The sequence below is a fragment of the Orycteropus afer genome, unplaced genomic scaffold (assembly GCF_000298275.1).
Source record: "Orycteropus afer afer isolate SDZICR_OR568_19922 unplaced genomic scaffold, OryAfe1.0 scaffold00146, whole genome shotgun sequence".
Classification (NCBI taxonomy): domain Eukaryota; kingdom Metazoa; phylum Chordata; class Mammalia; order Tubulidentata; family Orycteropodidae; genus Orycteropus; species Orycteropus afer.
In genome coordinates this window covers 487433-507691 of record NW_006921733.1, presented here as the reverse complement: position 1 = coordinate 507691, position 20259 = coordinate 487433, and the positions used below count along the sequence as shown (strand labels likewise).

Below are 20259 nucleotides of genomic sequence, written 5' to 3'. Positions count from 1 at the left end.
TGTGAACTGCTGTATGGAAAGTGAATTTGCTCTGTAAATCTTCACCCAAATAAAAATAAATAAATAAATAAATAAATATATATATTTTTAAAAAAGGCCAGACTTGCCAGAGCAGTAGAGACTAGAGGAACCTCTAAGACTACTGCCCCGAGACACCTTTTAAACTTTACACTGAAATCACACCTGGAGGTCACCTTTCAGATAAATATCAGACAGCCTCATGAAATAAATACTATCAACCGTTAGCACTGTGTTCCTTTAAAAAATCATCTACATGAGAGCAATCATTCAACATTTACCCTAAAGCAAAGATGAGAGGGTTAACAGACACAGGGAAGCTAGATTAATTATAAATCTTTGATGATGCAATGTCACAGAATCATAGACTCTTTAGGATTAGAGTATTCCTCAGTCCAACTTCCTCAGTTTTTTTCCCTACACAAACACTACTTCTACTATACAATAACTGAGCCTTTTCTAGAACACCCTGTCAAGCTGACTGCCAGAAACCTGATGACTTCTAGTAAAGGGAAACTCTTAAGTCAGGGGATCCCATTTCTAGAAAGCTCTAATTATTTAAAACTTTAATGTGTGAAAATCTGTCTGGTAACTTTTGGATACCCTCATTCACTCATGCGACAGCTTTGTAAATGTCTCCCTCTACTCACCATTAGCTAAGCTGTCATTCAACTGAAAAACAAAAATCCACCAAACTCACTGCCATCGAGTTGATTCTGACTCATAGTGACCCCTCCTTGGGTTTCTGAGATGGTACCTCTATGGAAGTAGATTGCCCAGTCATTCAGATAAGCAGCTCTGTTTTACATATCTTGGTACAGGTGTCTATCTGAGAAACATGCAGCATCTGGCACTCCCTGCTGAACATCCTTAGGAAAAGAAATGATTTAATTTTTTTCTTCCTTAATGCTTTAAGGCCAGGAAAGCAGAGAATGAATGCGTGAACAGAGGCTTAGTTTTATGCCCTTCTTTTGGGGCCAGAAGACAGAGACTATAGAGAAAAATGCAGCAGCACATTATTTTTAAATATAAGGTCCAAGAGATAAGAGATTTTTGTTTGTTTACTTTCTCCTGAGATAGTCTAAGTACACAGAACAAGTACTGGCACAAGAGGTGCTCAGTAAACATTTACTGGATGAATTATATGTATTCTATGTATTTCTAGCTTAGGAATTTTTGACTTGTATCTACTGAAGATACCAGTATCACATACAGCAAAGATTGCTATAATGAGTACCTTTCCCTGGGATATCAGAATTCCTCGCAGTGTGTCAAATCCAACTGAAGGTCCAAGCCCAGTTTCATGGAGACACCTGTCAAGGTCAAACATGGGGATACAAGGACAGAAAAGCTCTGAGATATGGTGCAGCAGCAGCAGCCGGTTCCGCAGTGCTATTATTGGGATTTCTTGCAAGTGATTATACTCCATAGGGACCTGAAAGATGCAAATTGTATGTGTCAAGTTAGGTGTCAAATGCAGAGATAAACCACAACTTGTAAATGGATACTGAATCCCACCTGCCCTCACCCCAAGCAGAGAAGCACTACATTTCCTATTTGGGTTACTTTAAAAACCTCACCACATTGTTTTTCGAATAATATTTAGCCAGTTTAACTACTTAAACCATGTAATCTAGAACCAAGGAGAAAGGTAAAAAATTTAGCCTTCAGAAATATATTACTAAGGACCATGTAAAGTATGTACTTCTAGAATAGTTCTGTGTAACTTACAAGATTTAGAATAGAAGGCAGACCCACTGATGTACACAGGATGTTGTGTGGCAAATATTAAGATTCTTAAAATCATTATGTTTTAGCATTATGAGCCTGAATTGTTTTCAGTAGAACACCTCTGTAAATAAGTAATGGAATAACGAAGTCTGCATGTTATGTACGATTCAATATACAGACAGTACTTTGTTACAACTTATAACAAAAAGCTCTATAAAGACTATAACTAAAACAACTTTCAGAGCTTAGACACATGCTCAGGCTTGCACAAGCATCCTGCCCAGACGCCTGGGTGAGTTAGAACCTACCTGTGCAGGGAGTTTTCCAGCGCTGGCAGGCTTGCTGGTTGACCAGGCAAGAGTGTGTGCTGAACCACAGGCCACGCGGTTGACCTTCTTGCCTTGGAGAGCAGCTACCAACCGTGGCCTCTGGATGGCGTTTGTGGTCCCATCACCCAGCTGTCCCTCATCATTGTCACCCCATGTATAAACTTCACCTAGACAAAGTGAGTTTAAAACATGAACTTGGATGGTGTAAGTTTAGTCCAGTAGGATCAATGAATACACAATCATCAGTCTTCCCATCACAATCATCATTCTCTGCCCTTCAAGTTGATGTTAGAGTTCAACCATCTGAATGTCAACTCTGTGGGTGACCTAGATGTGGAAACATTCTAATCACAACACCCAAGGGGTGAGTATCCTTCCTGGGACTCTTGACAGCCTCTGATGGCCGAAACGTCTCTTTCTAGTAAGGTGACATCCAATTCTTCTTTGTCTGTTACTGATGGTGATCACTTTGATCACCTGATGAAGGTGGCGTCTGCCAGGTTTCTCTACTGTCCACATCTTATTTCCCTTCGTAATGAATTAAGTATTTTGTGTGGAAGCATCTAAAACTATTTAAATATCTCTCTTCTTATCAAACTTTTGTTTTTATGTGTGTGGAAATCATGGTTCCCCGATTTATTCAACAGGCTATAATCTGTAACTACTATTTATTATTTATTTTGATGCTGAAATTGTGCCCAATTTGGCTGACTTCTGAGTTTAGTTTTTTTTGGTCTCTGTGACATGGCCCTATCACTCTATGAACACCTGTTTGTATTACGGCACAACAAAGTGTGTTATGCTCATCTTGTTCTTTCTCTGTACCAAGCCTAGAAATGGCTATTTTCCAAAGGTACTTGGTATCTTCAGAAAAGAACAGTATTTAGAAGACAAGATCAGGGTAATGTCCCCTGCCTCTTCTTCAGATGCATCTCACTGACTGACTCTCTTGCCTACCTTTTCTGCTTTGAAGGGTTCATGTGGTAACACTGGGTCCACTCTGATAATCCAGGACAATATCCCTAGTCTAAGGTCAGCTGATTAGCAACCTTAATCTCATCAGCAAAATCCTCTTTGACATTGTGTTGGGGAAAGGTAGGATCATCTCAATTTTGATGATTCACTAGGAGGAATCATAGAACTCAGCATATGTTCATACTTACAGGTATGATTACAGAGAAACGATTCAAAGCAAAATCAGCAAAGGAGAAAGGCGTTTGGGGTGAAGTCAGGGAAAACCAGGTAAAAGCTTCCAGAGTCCTCTCCCAGTAGAGTCACAAAGGGTGTGCTTAATTATCCTAACAAGTTGTGAAAACTTGTGTAAAGTGTTGTCTAGCAGGGAAAATCATCAGAGACTGAGCAACCAGGGTTTTTACTGGGGCTGGCCTCACAGGCACACTCTGCCTTGGACATACCAAAATTCTAGGAGAAAAGCAGGTGTTATTTATTTATTTTGAATTGTTATTTATTTATTTTGATTTGTTATTTATTTTGATGCTGAAATTGTGCCACAATTTTGTACAGTTTAGGCACTGTGACCAATCATTATCAGTTAGAAAGAGAGGGGAACCCTCTTGAGACCCAAGTTAACAGAGGCCACCTTACAGGAGGCCTTCCTAATGACAGCAAGGAAGTATTCTTTTCTGTATAGCCATATAATGTAACATTCACAGGAATAACACCTGTGAATGAGGGGTGAGGATCACTGGGGCCAAAACTCTACCTACTACAGATGGACTCTCATAACTTATCACACAAAATCTCATTCTTTTTGTAGCAGTACACACTATTCTTTGAGCAGTGCTCTCCCACCTAAAATGTAGTGCTTGCTCTGGGACACTAGACCCTTCACCTACCGTCCTCTGTGCAGCACACGCAGTGCAGGGAGCCAGTAGCAATGGCAATGACTTTCTTTCCCTGCAGCCCTTGGACTTGCCGAGGTCTTCTAACATGGTCGTCGGATCCATGGCCCAGCCTGTGGTAATCTCCTTTGCCCCTAACACACAGAAGAGACAAGGCACTCAGAAGCACAAGGTCACTCTGTTTATGACCCTGCCTACCTTCTTCATGCAGTCACTGTTCTATAATCCATAAATCACAGCCTGCCATAAAAGTTGTGGTTCAGTCTATTAAAATGTAGCTAAAAGAACTTCAAAGTAATAATCTGTTTCTGGTAGGAAGAAAGGAACAAAATCTTTCATACCAAGTGTAAACCACTCCCGACTTGGTAAGTGCGACAGAGAACTGGGATCCACATTCCACTCTGACCACACCAAGACCTGTGAGTGAGTCAATCTAGAAGAAGAGAGACTCAATTAGCCTCAATTACAGCAAATCATGTTGACACTCCACCAAGGGTCTGCAGTGTGACCCAGCACACGTCACTGGAAATGTGACATTTCACTGTTGTAGGTTTGCAATCATTTCTCTTGAAAATTGACAGCACTGTTTTCTAGCATTAGTATCTTCTACTCATCCTTCTTCTAGTCCTCTCTCAGGTTAGAGCAACTAGGGTCTGGCCTCCCAGATGCCCCCTGCTCATCTGTCCAGATTCACCTGCTTGTTTATAAGTATAGGCCCTTCAAGTCCAACATCAGGGTCTTAGCTGGGGCCCATTCTACCCAACCATCATTCTCTTGATGTAGCACACATACTCCTAGTCACCTCTGTGATTCTTCTCAGACTTAATTTCTCATCTATAAATTTAAGTTTAAATGAACTAAAATTTATTTCTCCACTCATCTCTACCCTCCCATGAGTACATTACTGATGCCCTCTATAACTTCCCAATGCCAACCATCCTAAGCCTTGAAAGTGCAATGCCTTTATATAAAGTCTTCTGTAGTATAACAGGACCTACAACCAACAATATTTAAAATGCAAAGACCCTTTGTAGTCCAGATGTGGGTAAAATGCCATACGTGTGCAATGTGAAAAGAACAAGAGGTGATAAGAACAAAGAAGGCAGCCTGAGTCCCTAGTTTAACAGCAGGTGCCAGAAGGGCAACTGTGGGAAGGAGGGTGCCTCCTCACAGTACAGCCACAAGTAGCACAGGGAAATGCAGTATGATCTGGAGCCAGGTTTTCTCTAGCAGGCTTTGGCCCCAGGCAGTGCCTGCCAAAACCACTCTGCAGTGATGGGATGTTCTGCATCTTCACTAGCCAACAGAGTTGCCATAAGCCACATTAGCCACTAAACACTGGAAATTTGGCTAGTATGGCTGAGGAACTTAATTTTAGTTTTGTGCAATTTAAATTTAAGTAGCCACATGTGCCTAGTGGCTACCATGTTGGGTGACTCAATCTAGGAATAAAAGTTATAGAGGCTCAGGTACCACTACTTAATCTGCGATGGCTTTGCCATGCAGAGACATGCTCAGAGCAGATGCTAGGTCCAGAAGTGCCTAAACATGTGCCATGTCTTTTCTCTTATGGTATTTGCAGTCCTTTAACTCCAAAAAAGGAGGAGTCCTGGTAGTCCAAACGGCTAAGGACTTGGCTGCTAACGGAAATGGTTCAAATCCACCTAGAGCCTCCATGGAAGAAAGACCTGGTGATCTGTTGATGTAAAGGTACAGCTAAGAAAACTATATGCGGAAGTTCTATTTTGTCATATAGGGTCACTGTGAGTTGGAAATGACTTCATGGCACCTAATAACAACAACAACCCTAACAGAGAAGGGACTGTGGAGAGACTGTGCTTTTTTTCCTCATGCCAACCACACTCCCAAGTCCATGTCAAAGAATAACACCTAAGCAACTATTTAGTGTTCACTTACTGAAGGTACTGAGCATTAAGTTATTTAAACCCATCAACTAACTTAATCCTCTGAAGACAGTATGATTCTTCCCATTTTACAACAACAAAAAGCAGTCTCGTATAAGTTAAGAAACTTTTCCCAAGTCAAACAGCACAAAGCTGAATGCAAGTCCAGGTCTACTACATGCCCAGGCAAACTTTCATTCCCCTCTCTTGGCTGCTCACATGATCTCCACAAGATAGTCTCCTCCTAATCCAGATGTAATCCTGTTAGCAAGTACTGCCACATTCCATAACTTTGTAACATGGTATGTGTATTCCACCGTAAATTGACAAGAGTGATCAACGATTTGTTATTTTTTTCCCCAAACAGGCCCACATACTAAACAGAACCACAGCCTTCAGATCACATAAATTCCTCAATAGAGAATAAATACCACTTAAATATCTTAGTGTCTACAAGTTCCTCATTCACTTTTTATGCAATCACTGATTACATTTTCTACAAAGACAGTAAAGATAGAGTTAAGATAAATTTTAAAAGCTTGCAGAGAGGACAAGGTCCTCTTCAATATACCGGAGGTGGGAGGTAGGAGGTGGGAGTGGGGCATCTATGAAAACACCTGGGCACAGTGAGAAGCCAAGGTGATGCTTACTTGCTAGAGCGCTAGAGAACTCCAGAAAGGTCCAGCCACCTTCTGGCCTGCAAATTGAAAATACCTTCATTGGCATTTTACAGCCATCGCTGCCTCCTCGGCCAAGCTTGCCATAGTCCCCATCCCCCCACGACCAAACAGTGTCATCATCAGTGAGGCAAAGGGTCTGGGCGTCGCCACTGCCACAAGCAATGTCCACCACGTGGTGGCCCTGGAGGGCTTCCACCTGCAGAGAAGAGGAACATCCTGGTTATCAGCCACAACAGAGAGAAGGTGGCTGTTTACCAAGGGAAAGGATAAAACATTCTATAACTCTCTATATTAGGATGTTTATTTTAAGCCTTTATAAAGAAAACAGGTAAATTAAAATCCTGTAAGATAAAACAGAAAATGCTTTCCTCTACTATAGCTATACTCATCAAAACTGAGAGAGGCATCACCGTCCTCCATGAACCAATCATAAAACACTATGAAAGTTGACTTACTTATTTCAATCTGACCCAAAACAGAGTTGGCCTTCTAGAAACCAAAGTATTAAGCTCAATGCCAAATAATATTTAGTTTTATAAATAAAGTGATATTTAAAATACTTTTCTACTTAAATGAGCTATAGAAATCATGGTATTTATTTCCACCAAAAATCAAACCTACTTATAAATAATGAGGCTATGACTATCAACTTTAAACCAAAAAAGCTTTTGTTGTTGTTGAAAATATGTTATAAACATACAGCAATTCAACAGTTTTAACATGTACCATTTATTGACATTGGTTACATTCTTCCAGTTACGCAACCATTCTCACCCTTCTTTTCTGTGTTGTTCCTCCCCCCCATTAACTTGAATTCATTGCCCACTAAGGTTCCTATCTAATCTTTCAAGTTGTTGTTCTCAATGTAATCCCCTCAATGTGATCCCATATACATAGTGCTTAAAAGAGAAGAATGCTCAAGAAGATATTTTTTCACTAGTTAAACTAAACTACTGTTTGGTTTTAAGAAGATTTCAGGGGATATAATTGGGGATATATTTGGTTTGCATGTTGTTGTGAGGCTAGAGGCTATGCCACTGTGTTTCAAATGCCAGCAGGGTTAACCATGGTGAATAGGTATAAGCGGAGCTTCCAGAGGAAGACAGACTCAGAAGAAGGAAGAGATCATCCACTTCTCAAAGAATTGGCCAGTGAAAACCTTATAAACAGCAGGGAAATAATGTCTTATGTATTACTGGAAAACTTTATGAATAACACTGAAACACTGTCCATTATAATGCTGGAAGACGAGCCCCTCAGGTTGGAAGGCACTCAAAATATGACTAGGAAAGAGCTGCCTCCTCAGAATAGAGCTGCATTGAAGGAACCAGTGAAAAACAAGGCTCCAAGAAATGATGCAATACCCATTGAGATGTGTCAACAAATGGATGCAGCACTGGAAGTGCTCCTTCATTTAAGCCAAGAAATATGGAAGACAGCTAATTGTCCAACCGACTGGAAGAGAGCTGTAGTTGAGCCCATACCAAGGAAAAGTGATCCAACACAATGCAGAAATGATCGAAATATATTAATATCATATGCAAGTAATATTTTGCTGAAGATAATTCAAAAAGAGTTGCAGAAATATACTGACAGGGAACTGTCAGAAATTCAAGCTGATTCAGAAGAGGACGTTGTTGTTGCTATGTGCCCTCGAGCTGGACCCGACTCATAGCACCCCCTCCCTTAGATTTCTGAGGCAGTATCATTATGGAAGTAGATTGCCCCATCTTCCTTCTGAGGAGTGGCTGGTGGGTTTGAACCGCAGAGCAGTCATGTGCCTTAGGCACTACGCTATGTATATCACTGCTGATGCCAGATGGATCTTGGCTGAAAGCAAAGCATACCAGAAAGGTGCTTATCTGTGTTTCACTGACTACAGAAAGGCATTCAACTGTGTGGATCACAACAAATATGGGTAACACAGTGAAGAATGGGAATTCCAGATCACTTAATTGTGCTCATAAGGAACTTGTACATAGGCCAAGAGGATGCTGTTCAAACAGAACAAGAGGATACTATATGTTTTAAAATCAAGAAGGGTATGTGTCAGGGTTGTATTCTTTCACCATATTTCTTCAATCTGTATACTGAGTAAATAATCTGAGAAGTTGGACTGTATGATAAAGAACATGGCATCAGAGTTGGAGGAAGACTCATTAACAACCTGTGTTATGCTGAAGACATAACTTTTGCCTGCTGAAAGTGAAGAAGACTTGAAGTACATTCTGATGAAGATCAGAGACTTTAGCATTCAGTATGAATTGTACCTCAATACAAAGGAAAAAAAAATCCTCACAGGCAGACCAATAAGTAACATCATGATAAATGGAGAAAATACTGAAGTTGCTAAGGATTTCATTTTACTTGGTTTTATAATACCATCCATGGAATCAGCAGTCAAGAAATCAAATGACATATTCCACTGGGTAGGTAACTCTGCTGCTTAAGACCTCTTCAAAATATTAAAGAGCAAATATGTCACTTAGAAGACAAAGGTACACCTGATCCACAGTATTTTATTTTCAAGAGCCTCATATGCATGTGAGAGCTGAACAATGAATTACGAAGATGCAGAAGAGCTGATGCGTTTGAGTTGTCATGTTGGTGAAGAATACTGAAAGTCCGCTAGAATAAAGAAAAAATTTGTGTTGGATAAAGTATAGCTGGTATGTTCCTTAGAAGCAACAATGACCAGGCTTCATCTCTTGTACTTTGGTGTGTGTCAGAAAGGACCAATCCCTGAAGGTGGATATCATGCTTGATAGAGGGTCAGCAAAAAAGGGGAGGTCTCTCAACAAGATGGGTTGTAAAAGTTGGACTCAAACATGCCAACGATTGTGAGGATGGTGCGGGACTTGGCAGTGTTTTGTTCTGTTATACACAGGGTCACTTGAGTCAAAACTGACTTGATAGCACCTAACATGGCTAATGACTACAGCATATTTTGATGCATTTGGCAGCCATCTGAATGCTCTCATTGGGGAAATGTCTATTCAAGTCCTTTGCCCATTGTATGACTGGGTTGTCTTTTTTGTTGTTGTCAACATTTTATATATATTTTGTCTATTTGATTCTTGTCAGCCATAAGGTTTCCAAAGATATTCTCCTAGTGAGCAGCTTGTCTTTTCGCTTTTTTGATAAAGTCTTTTGATGAACAAAAGTTTTTAATTTTTATGAGGTCCTATTTATTTTGTCTTCTACTGTCTGTACTTCTGTTATTAGGTTAGATAATACCTTGTTAACAACAAGTATTTTTAACTTTTAAAATTTTAATAAAATGACCAGCCCTATTTCCCACCTCCACCATCATTACCACACACACAAACTACTCCAATTTTAAAGGCCAAGGTGGCTGCTCTAGCTTTCTGAGCACAAGGCTTGCTCACCAACTTTGGCTTCAGCTGGTCTTCACTGTCACTGTGCCCCAAGCGACCATATCGGCCTTTGCCCCATGTGTAAAGGTCCCCAGCTGATGTGACGCATGCACTGTGGGCTCCACCTGCAGCAACATCGACCACTTCAATTCCTCTGAGAGACTCAATCACACGAGGGCGGTCACATGGACTGCAAAGAAAGGTACCATAGATAACTGAAATACAGCTGTACTTTTAATAATTTCAAATTTAATAAATATTATGGTTTTGGGTCTACTTCTCATTCATTTATATTCAATGTACACATTTCAACCTATATCCTCCAAACCAATTAACTTGTAAATCAATTAAAAAATCATTCACACCTGAAATCAAACTGTCATAATTTCCTACCTATCTTATATTACACAAGGTGTCCTACTGCCAGAGAGTAGATTTTCATAGTAATAAATCAGGGATAGGAAAACTATTGCCTGTAGGTCAAATCCTGCCCATGGCCTGTTTCTGAAAGGTGTAACTTTTTTTTTTTTTTTTTTGGGGGGGGGTGAGTTAAGAATGATAAAGGGTTGAAGAAAAACAAAGACATGTATGCAACAGGGGCTTTATATGTGGCCCACAAAGCCTAAAATATTTGCTATTTGACCCTTTGGAGAGGAAGTTTACCTAACCTTGCTGTACAGTAACGTTCCATTTAAGAAATTTAAACATCCGAATCTCAACTAGCCAACAATATGGGGAGCAACGGGAATGTGTCTCTTCGCACCTCCCTACAATAAAGTGAATCGGGAGAAAAAATGGTTAATGTAAACTGAATACTGATTCTGTATGACTATGTACAAGAGTAAAAATTTTTTTTGAAATTTACATGCTCAAGTATACTGGGCAATTTTCTTAAACCTCTTATATTTACAGTGGGAATGCAAAACTCTCGGGAAGAGAGTTTGCAGTATATTATGATGATATTCCTAGAAGAAATGAAAATATATTCACACACTTGTTCAAGGTAGCTTTATTTGTAACAGATTTCAAAGTAGAAACAACTCAAATATCCATCAACAAGTAAATGAATAAAGTGTGGTATATCCATAAAATGGAATACTGTTGTTGTTAGGTGCTGTTGAGTCCATTCTCGACTCAAAGCATCCCCATATGACAGAAAAGTGCCCTGTAGGGTTTTCTAAACTATAAGCTTTACAGGACCAGATTCCCAGGTCTTTCTCCCACAGAGCTATTAGATAAGGGGTCAGATCACCACCCTTTTGGAACTGTATGATTATGTACTATGGTGCCTGGTTATTCCTTCAACATGATATTTATTCTTCCATGTTACAAGTAGAATAGTAGTTCACTCATTTTCACTGATGTAAATCTCATACTATATACCACATTTTACTTATCCGTTCTATTGCTGATGAACAGTTTTGTACTACTATAAATCATGCCACTATGAAATTCTTGTATATGTCTTTTGGTGCACAAATGTACACATCTCTGCTGTGTAGAGCTGCTGAATCATATGTTATGTTCAGCTTTACTAGATACTGTCAAACATTTCTACAAAAGTGTTTTTCCAAGTTATAATCTCACCAGCATTACTTGAAAATTGTTGTATCTGTAACAACTATGCCAACATTTACATGTCAAGGTGCAAAATTTTAAACATATACCAATGCAGTGTCAACACACATTTCCTCAATAGCTAATAAGAGTACCATTTCATATTCTTCAGTCAGATTTGGACATCTTTTGTAAACTGTTTGTTCTCCAGTTGTGTCTGCGTTTCAGTTCATGATCTTCAAATATGCTAGATATGAGACATCTGATGAATGAATATTGTTGGGACAACAGTTTGTCACAGCTCCTGTGCCTGCCACCTGGCTACCTCATCAGAACCCGTGGCCTACAACACTTCCGGTAACAAAGGCCAGAAATTGAGTTTCTCCATCTTAGCTTCTTCACCTTATCAGGGAGGTCCCTGCCCGTTATGGGTCTCAGTGTCTTTCTCTTTTCTGCTCATGCATGGGGACCAAATGAAATCTTGCAAGCTTTATCTATTCTCAGCAAGGAAGGAATGGGGTCCTTCACTGTGGCACAAAAAAGCGAGCCCACAGAACACCTACCATGAGGGATATCAGTGCCTACTAGTGAAGTTGACCTTGCTTTCACTCTTCTCTATGTGACAAAAGCCTTTCTCCTTTCTCTTTTTCCTTTTTGTTGTTTAAATTTGATTTGGGTAAAAGTTTACAGAGCAAACTGGTTTTCCATTCAACAATTCATACACATTTTCTCTGGTGACATTCAATGCAATCCACACAATATAATACTCTTTGGACTTACTCCCTGGGTTTACCATTTCCCTTATTCTTTCTTTCCTAACTCTTTTTGCCTTCTTAGCTTTATTCCTGGGCAAATGCTGCCCGTATGATCTCATATGGTTGATTGTATTAATAGGTACATACCTTTCTGGTATTGTTGTTCACCTTATAAACCCACCATCTGGCTGAAAGTTGAGTCATGGGATTGAATTCAGTTCCCAGTTTAAAGGGTATCTAAGGCTCAAAGTCTCAAGGGTTCTACCAGTCTTCATTAGACCAGTGAACCTGGTCTTTTTTAAGATTTTGAGTTTTGTTCCACATTTTTCTCCCACTCATTAGGGATCTCTTACCATGATGCCTTTCTGAAAGGTCAACAATGATAGCCTGGCATCATCTATTTCTTCCAGTCTCAGGGTGGTGGAGGCTGGGGTTCACATGGACCATTACTTCTTTAGATTAATTGTTTCAATGTGTCTTTGATTTTCTTCAACCCTTTTTTGCTCCAGATGGGGAGAGATCAATAGCTGCACCTTAGATGGCTGCTCACTAACTTTTAAGACCCTGAACAATGTCTTTGTAGAGTAAGTTATGCCAACTGACCCTGATGTCCCTTGAGATTATGGTCCTGAAGCCCCAGGCTCAGCAACTCATTCACTCAAGGTGTTTGTTTATGACTAAGAAGTTGTCATTATTTTCTGCCCTGAATGTCTACTATATTCATGGATATATTTGTAACACATATAAATACATAAGTAGAAATAGCCTGTCAAACCTACACATATTCTTGGTTTTAGTTCCATTAACCTTCCCAACCTGTTCAGCTTGAGTGTCTATGTATTACTGTAGATTATCTTTATTACTTTTACTGTGGAATTAGGTATGTAATAGTATTCATCTTTGTTCCATTTAACTTTGTGCTCCTCTCTCTGTATTCCACTGCTTTGAACATTTTATGTTGATTTCTCCATTACTGTATATTGCTTTTCCCTTCATCCAAGTTAATACCTGTCTACCCTCTAGTTAATGATTTACTCTCCCTTATTCGCCCACCCCTGGTAACATAAAAAAGAATGATTCTTGCTGTGTATAAACCTCTTGACTTCTGACAGTACAAGTCTCATACAATATTTATCCTTTTGTGATTAACTAATTTCACTCAACATAATATCTTCTAGAAGGGTTCATCCATGTTGTGAGGTGTTTTGCATGTTCATCATTCTTTAACACTGTGTAGTATTCCACTGTGTGCATGTACCACAGTTTATCTATTCATCTGCAGATGGGCACGTGGGTTGTTTCCATCTTTTTGCTATTGTGAATAATGCTGCAATGAACATGTGTGTGCATGTATTTGTTTGTGTAACATCTTATTTCTCTAGGATATACACCTAATAGTGGGATTATTTGATCATATGGTACTTCTATTTCAACTTCTTAAGGAAGTGCCATAATGCTTTACACAATGGTTGGACCATTCTAGAGCTCCAACAGAAGTGTGTGAGGGTTCCACTCTCTCCACATCCTTGCCAGTATTTGCTGTTTGCTCTTTTTTTAGAACTTTGCTATTATGGCTGGGGAGAGATATTTCATTGTTGTTTTGACTTGCATCTCTCCAATGGCTAATGATCACAAGCATTTCTTCATGTGTTTTTCAGCTGCTTGAATGTCTTCTTTGGTGAAGTGTCTGTTCATTTCCCTTGCCATCTTTTTTTTTTGCAGGCCCAGTGAAGCATTCTCTCAAAGTGCTTAAAGGTAAATAGTATTTACCTTAAAGGTAAATAGTATTTACCTTTATTGTTTGTTATCTCTTGTTCAACTCTCCATGTCTTCCTTTATTATTGTGCTGGATACACACTTATTACATTGCTTTTCTCTTCACCCAAAGTAACACCTGTCTCTTAACTAATGAGCAATTTTCCCTCCCCTCCCTATAGCCAACAAAGATATTCTGCCCATTTTTGAATTGGATTTTTTGACTTTTTGCTGTTCAAGTGTGGACATTTTCTATAAATGTTATCAAATTACAGAATCCCTTTTCTGGTATTTTATGTGGAAAAAAAAATTTTCTCCTACAGTCTAGGTTTTCTTTATACTCTTTTGGTGAAGAAGTCTTTTGATGTCTATAAATGTTTAATTTTTAGGAGGTCCCAGTCATCTAATCTGTCTTCCACTGTCTGTGTGTTGTTAGTTATGTTTGATAATGTAATTATGCCAAGTATTAGGGCCACTACATTTGCCCTATTTTTTCTTTGATGATTTTTATAGTTTCAGGTTTTACATTTAAGATCTTTAATATATCTTTAGCTTTTGTATATGGTGTGAGATATAGATCCTGTTTCACTTTCCTGCAAAGGAATATCTAGTTTGGCCAGCATTGTTTGTAGAGGGACTATCTCCCTCTGTACCTGCCCCATTTTGATGGGCTTAGGCCTTTTGTCAAATCTCAGCTGTCCACAGGTAGGTGAATTTACTTCTGGATTTTCAGTTCTGCTCTACTAATCTGTGTTGTCTGTTGTTAGACCAGTACCAAGTACTTCTGACTACTATGGCTATACAGTGTTTTATATACTGTATAATATATGCAGGGAGCTCTGGCACTTGCCTAAGACACTTGCCTGCTAACGAGACGGCTGGCGGTTCAAACCCACCAGCCACTCCTTGGAATGAAGGTTGGGCAATCCTACTTCCGTAGTGATACTAGCTCGGAAACCCAAGGAGGGGTCACTATGAGTCAGGTTTGACTCGACGGCACATAACAACAACAACAACAACAATATATACAGGTTTTGAGACTGGGGAGTCTGAGGCTTCCTATTTTGTTATTCTTTAGTAGTGCTTTGCTTATCAGGATTCTCCTTCCTTCCCATATAAAGTTGGTGATTACTTTTCTTATCTCTTTAAAGAATGATAATGGAATATGCATCCAGATTGCATTATATCTGTAGATTAATTTGGGTACTATAGCCATTTTTATGTTAAGTCTTCCTATCCATAAGCATGGTATATTCTTCCATTTACGTAGGTCTCGTTTGGTTTCTTGCATCTCTGTTATGTGGTATTATGTTAGGTAGGTCTTTTGTATTTCAGGTTAGATTTATTCCTAAGTACTTTATCTATTGTAAAATGGTATTGTTTTTGTGATTTCCTATTCAGAGTTCTCTTTGTTACAGTACAGGAATCCAAATGATTTTTGATTACTGAACTTTCACCCTGCCACTTTGCTAAATCTATTATATCTAGTAATTTTCTGTTGAGTCTCTAGGATTTTCTACGTACAGCACCAATATCATCTGCAAATAGAGATACTTTTGGTTCTTCTTTGCCAATCTGTATGCCTTTTATTTCCCTTTACTGCCTTGTTGCTCTGGCTGGGATTTGCAATAAAATATTGAATACAAGTGGTGATAAAGGGAATCCTTGCCTGGCTCCTGGTCACAATGGGAATGTTTTCAATTTTTCTCCATTTAGAATAATGTTGCTTGTGGGTTTTTGGTATATACCATTAATTAGGCTGAGGAATTTCCCTTCTATCCCAATTATGCTGAGTTTTTTTTTTTTTTTTTTTTTTAAATCAAGAATGGGTGTTGGATTTTGTAAAATGCTTTTCCTGCACCAATTCATACAATCGTGTAGTTCTTTTCCTTTGCTTTATTTACGTGGTGGATTTCATTAACTGTTTTCCTAATGCTGAACTTTCCTGACATACCTGGGATGAATCTTACATGGTCATGATGTAATTATAAAATGTTGGATTCTATTGGCTAGGATTTTGCTCCGAAAATTTTCCATCAACATTCAAGAGGGCCACTGGTCTGTGATTTTCTTTTTTAGTGGTGTCATTGCCTAGTTTGGTACCAAAGTTATGCCTACTTTATAGAAATGATTCCAGGATTATTTAATCTTTTCGACTTTCTGGAATAGTTGAGTAGTACTGGTGTCAGCAGTCCTCTGAAAGTTTGTTAAAATTTGCCTGTGAAGTCATCTGGGACTTTTTGTTGTTGGGACTTTTTTTTAATGACTTACTCAATTTCTTCTTTTGTGAGCAATTGGTTCAAATTTTCTAACTCAGATTGTGTTATACATGTAGGCAGTTTGTTTCTAGAAATTGTCCATTTCTCCTAGGTTTTCAAATTTGTTGAGCACAGTTCTTCATAGTATTTAGTTATCATCTTTATTTCAGTAGGTTCTGTTGTGACATCATCTACTTCATTTCTTATTCATGTTATTTGCACCTTCTCCTTTGCCTTTGTTAAATTTTCCAGTAGTTCATCCATCTTACTAACCCTTTCAAAGAACCAAGTTCAAAGAACCTATCAACTATTCTTGTTGATTCTACTTCTTCTGCTTCATTTATTTCTGCTCAAATCTCTATTATTTCTTTTTTTTCTGGTGACTACAAGGCTTTTGTTGTTGTTCTTCTAATTGTTGGAGACTTGGGGGTAAGGTGTTGATTTTGGTTCTTCTTCTTTTTGACATGGGTGTTTATTTCTATAAACTGTTCTCTGAGCACTCACTCCTTATGCTGTGTGCCAAAGATTTTGGTATGTTGTGTTTTCATTCTCACTTGATTCAAGGCATTTTTCATTTTACTTTTTAAATTTCTTCTACTATCCAGAAGTTTTTAAGCAAAGTACTATTCAATTTCAATGTATATAATTTCTATACCTTGATATTCCTAATGTCAATGTCTAATTTTATAGCATTGTGTTCTGAGAAGATTTTTTGTAGTGTTCTGATTACTTTAAACTTATAGTATCTTGCTTTGTGGCTTAACATATGCTCTATCTGAAAAATGCTATATGTGCACTGGAAAAGAATGTATGTTGTATTGTTAGGTAGTGTTCTATATACAACTATAAGGTCTAATTGGTTATTTTGTTGTTTAGATCTTTCATATCTTTCTCAAGCACCTTTCTGGTTTTTCTGTACTTCATCAAAAATGGTGTAAAGTGTCCTATTACTATTATGGAGTTGTCTATTGCTCTTTCCATTATGTTAAATTTTACATATTTTGGCACTCTTTCACTGGGTGCATAGATATTACGATTATATCCCCTTGTTCAATTGAACCTTTCATGATTATATTAATATCGTTCCTTGTTTCTTTTGCTGTTTTTTGCCTTAAAGTCTATTTTATCAGAAATTAATATTGTCATTTTTTAAAAAATCATTTGCTTGATGTGTTTTTCCAGGCTTTGATTTTTAGCTAATTTTTGTCTTTTTATCTAAGTTGTGTCTCTTATCGACAGAATATAGATGGGTCATGTGTATTACTCATTCTGCTATTCTTTACCAACCGTACACTTAATCCACTTATATTTCACTATAATTATTGATATGTATTAATTTACAGCAAGCATTTTGCTGTATTTTTTTTTTTGGGGGGGGTAGTGTTGATGGTTTCTTTGTTCAATACATTTTTTCTATGCTCAGTTCATTTTGGTTATGGATTTTCTTATGATTTCCTATACTGCTATTGTTTTAGTGTTCACTCAGATGTTTAAATTTTTTGTTTTATTTCATTAGAAGGTTTATTAATTTTAGGGTTACCCTGTAATTTATGACTATCTTCCCAAGTTTAAAGTTCTATCTGTACATAGTCTTGACTCCTGTCTATTTGGAAATTCTGTAACAAAATAATTTATTCCCTCCTGTTGCTTTGTAGTTATCATTTACATATTGACATATCTGGTTCTCTGTTTTCAGTCTTGTAGGTTTATTTTATTCTTGACTTCTCAAACACAAAAACTTGCTTTTGAATGAGTAATAGCAAAAGCAAGTGGAAGAAATGATGAAATAAAAGAGCTGAACAGAAGAGTTCAAAAAGCAGCTAGAGAAGACAAAGTAAATTATTATAATGAAATGTGCAAAACCTGGAGTTAGAAAATCAAAGGCAAAGAAAGCTCTCAGTATTTCTCAAGTGAAAAAAAAACTAAAGAAAATATTCAAGCCTCAAGTTGCAATAGTGAAGGATTCTATAGGCAAAATATTGAATGATGCATGAAGCGTCAAAAGAAGATGGAAGGAATACACAGTGTCACTGTACCAAAAAGACTGGGTCAATGTACAACCATTTGTGGAGGAATTATATGACCAAGAACCAATGATACTGAAGGAAGAAGTACAAATTGTATGAAAGGAATTGGAGAAAAACAAGGCTCCATGAATTGAGGGAATACCCAGTGAGATGTTTCAACAAACAGTGCTAGAGATGCTCACTTATCTATGCCAAGAAATGTGGAAGACAACTACCTGCTCAATTGACTGGAAGAGATCCTTATTTGTACCCATTCCAAAGACAGATGATCAAACACAACGCAAAAATGAGCAAACAATACACTATTACAAGCAAGTAAAATTTTGTTGAAGGTAATTAAAAAATGTTTACAGCAGTACATTGACAGAGAGCTGGCAGAAATTCAAGCTGGTTTCAGAAAAGGATATAGAACAAGGAGTATCACTGCTGATGTTAAGTAGGGCTTGGCTGAAAATAAAAAATACCAGAAAGGTATCTACCTGTGTTTTATTGACTATGCAAAGGCATTTGTCTCTGTGGATTATAACAAATGATGGATAACCCTGTGAAGGATGGGAATGCCAGAACACTTAACTGTGCTTTTGATGAACCTATACACAGACCAAGAGGCAATCACTTGTACAGAACAAAGGGATACTACATGCTTTAAAATCAGAAATTAGGGCTGTATCTTTTTACCACACTTACTCAATCTATATACTGAGGAAACAATCTGAGAGGTTGGACTATATGAAGAACATGGCATCAGGATTGGATGACTCATTAACAACCTGCAATATGCAGATGATACAATCTTGTTTGCTGAAAATTAAGATGACTTACAGTACTTACTAATGGGGACTGAGGACTACAGCCTTCAATATGGATTATACCTCAACACAAATGAGATAAACATACTCACAACTGGACCAATAAAGAACATCATAATATACAGAGAAAAGATTGAAGTCATCAAGCATTTCATTTTACTCGGGTCCACAATCAACACCCATAGACACAGCAGTCAAGAAATCAAGAAATTTGTAATGAGCAAATCAGCTGCAAAAGACCTCTTTAAAATGTTAAACAGCAAAGATGTCACTTTGAAGACTAAGGTGTGCTTAACCCAAGACATGGTATTTTCAATAGCTTCATATACATGTGAAAGCTAGACAATGAATACAAAAGGCCACAGAAGAGCTGATGCATGTGAACTGTGGTAGAGGCAAAGAACAACGAATATACCGTGGATTTCTAGAACAGTGACCAAATCTGTCTTAGAAGTACAACTAGAATGGTACTTAGAAGTGACAACCGCCAGATTTCCTCTTTCATACTTTGGTAATATTATTAAGAGGGACCAGACCCTGGAAAAGGATCTCATGCTTGGCAAAGTAGAGAGTCAGTGAAAAAGGGAAAGACCCTCAAGAAGATGAATCAACACAGTGCCTGCAAGAATGGGCTCGAGCACAGCAACAACTGTGAGGATAGGCAGGACCAGGCAGTGTTTTGTTGTGTTGTGCACAGTAGGGTTGCTATGAATCCAAACCAAATCAACAGCACCTAACAACAACATATCTGAGTTGATTTCCCGGTGATGTCATGTGCCTTAATATCTGATGGTTGTCTGCCATCACTGGTTCTCTGTTCAAAGGACTTCCGTTAGCATTTCTTACCAGGATGGTCTGGATTTTACAAATTCCCTTAGTTTCTGTTTATCTAGGAAGATACTAATTTTGCCATCATATTTGAGGGACAATTTTTCTGGATAAATAATTCTTGGTTGGTGATTATTTCTTTTTTTTTTAATTGTGATTTGGGTGAAAATTTACAGAGCAAAGTCACTTTCCATATAGCAGTTCACATACACTTTCTCTCATGACATTGACCACAATTCACCACAATGCAATAGCTCCCCTCCCACTTCTTCCCTATAGTTACCTCTTTCCTGTGTCCATCCCTCCATGCACTCCTGCCCCCTGAGGTGTCTCCCTGTGCATAAGCAGCCCTTCTTTCTCCCATGATTG

General features: G+C 38.2%; 1 protein-coding gene across 1 annotated transcript in view; it reads right to left on the bottom strand.

Annotated features, from left to right (window-relative positions):
* Window positions 1-20259, bottom strand: part of HERC2 (HECT and RLD domain containing E3 ubiquitin protein ligase 2) — a 554454-nt gene that overhangs the window by 50659 nt on the left and 483536 nt on the right. Inside the window, exons 77-82 of the mRNA XM_007945978.1 lie at window positions 9914-10091; window positions 6559-6720; window positions 4282-4373; window positions 3935-4074; window positions 2058-2245; window positions 1256-1453 (exon numbers count right to left, since the gene is read on the bottom strand). Coding sequence (XP_007944169.1) covers window positions 1256-1453; window positions 2058-2245; window positions 3935-4074; window positions 4282-4373; window positions 6559-6720; window positions 9914-10091 — 958 coding nt within the window. The remainder of the gene's footprint in view (window positions 1-1255; window positions 1454-2057; window positions 2246-3934; window positions 4075-4281; window positions 4374-6558; window positions 6721-9913; window positions 10092-20259) is intronic.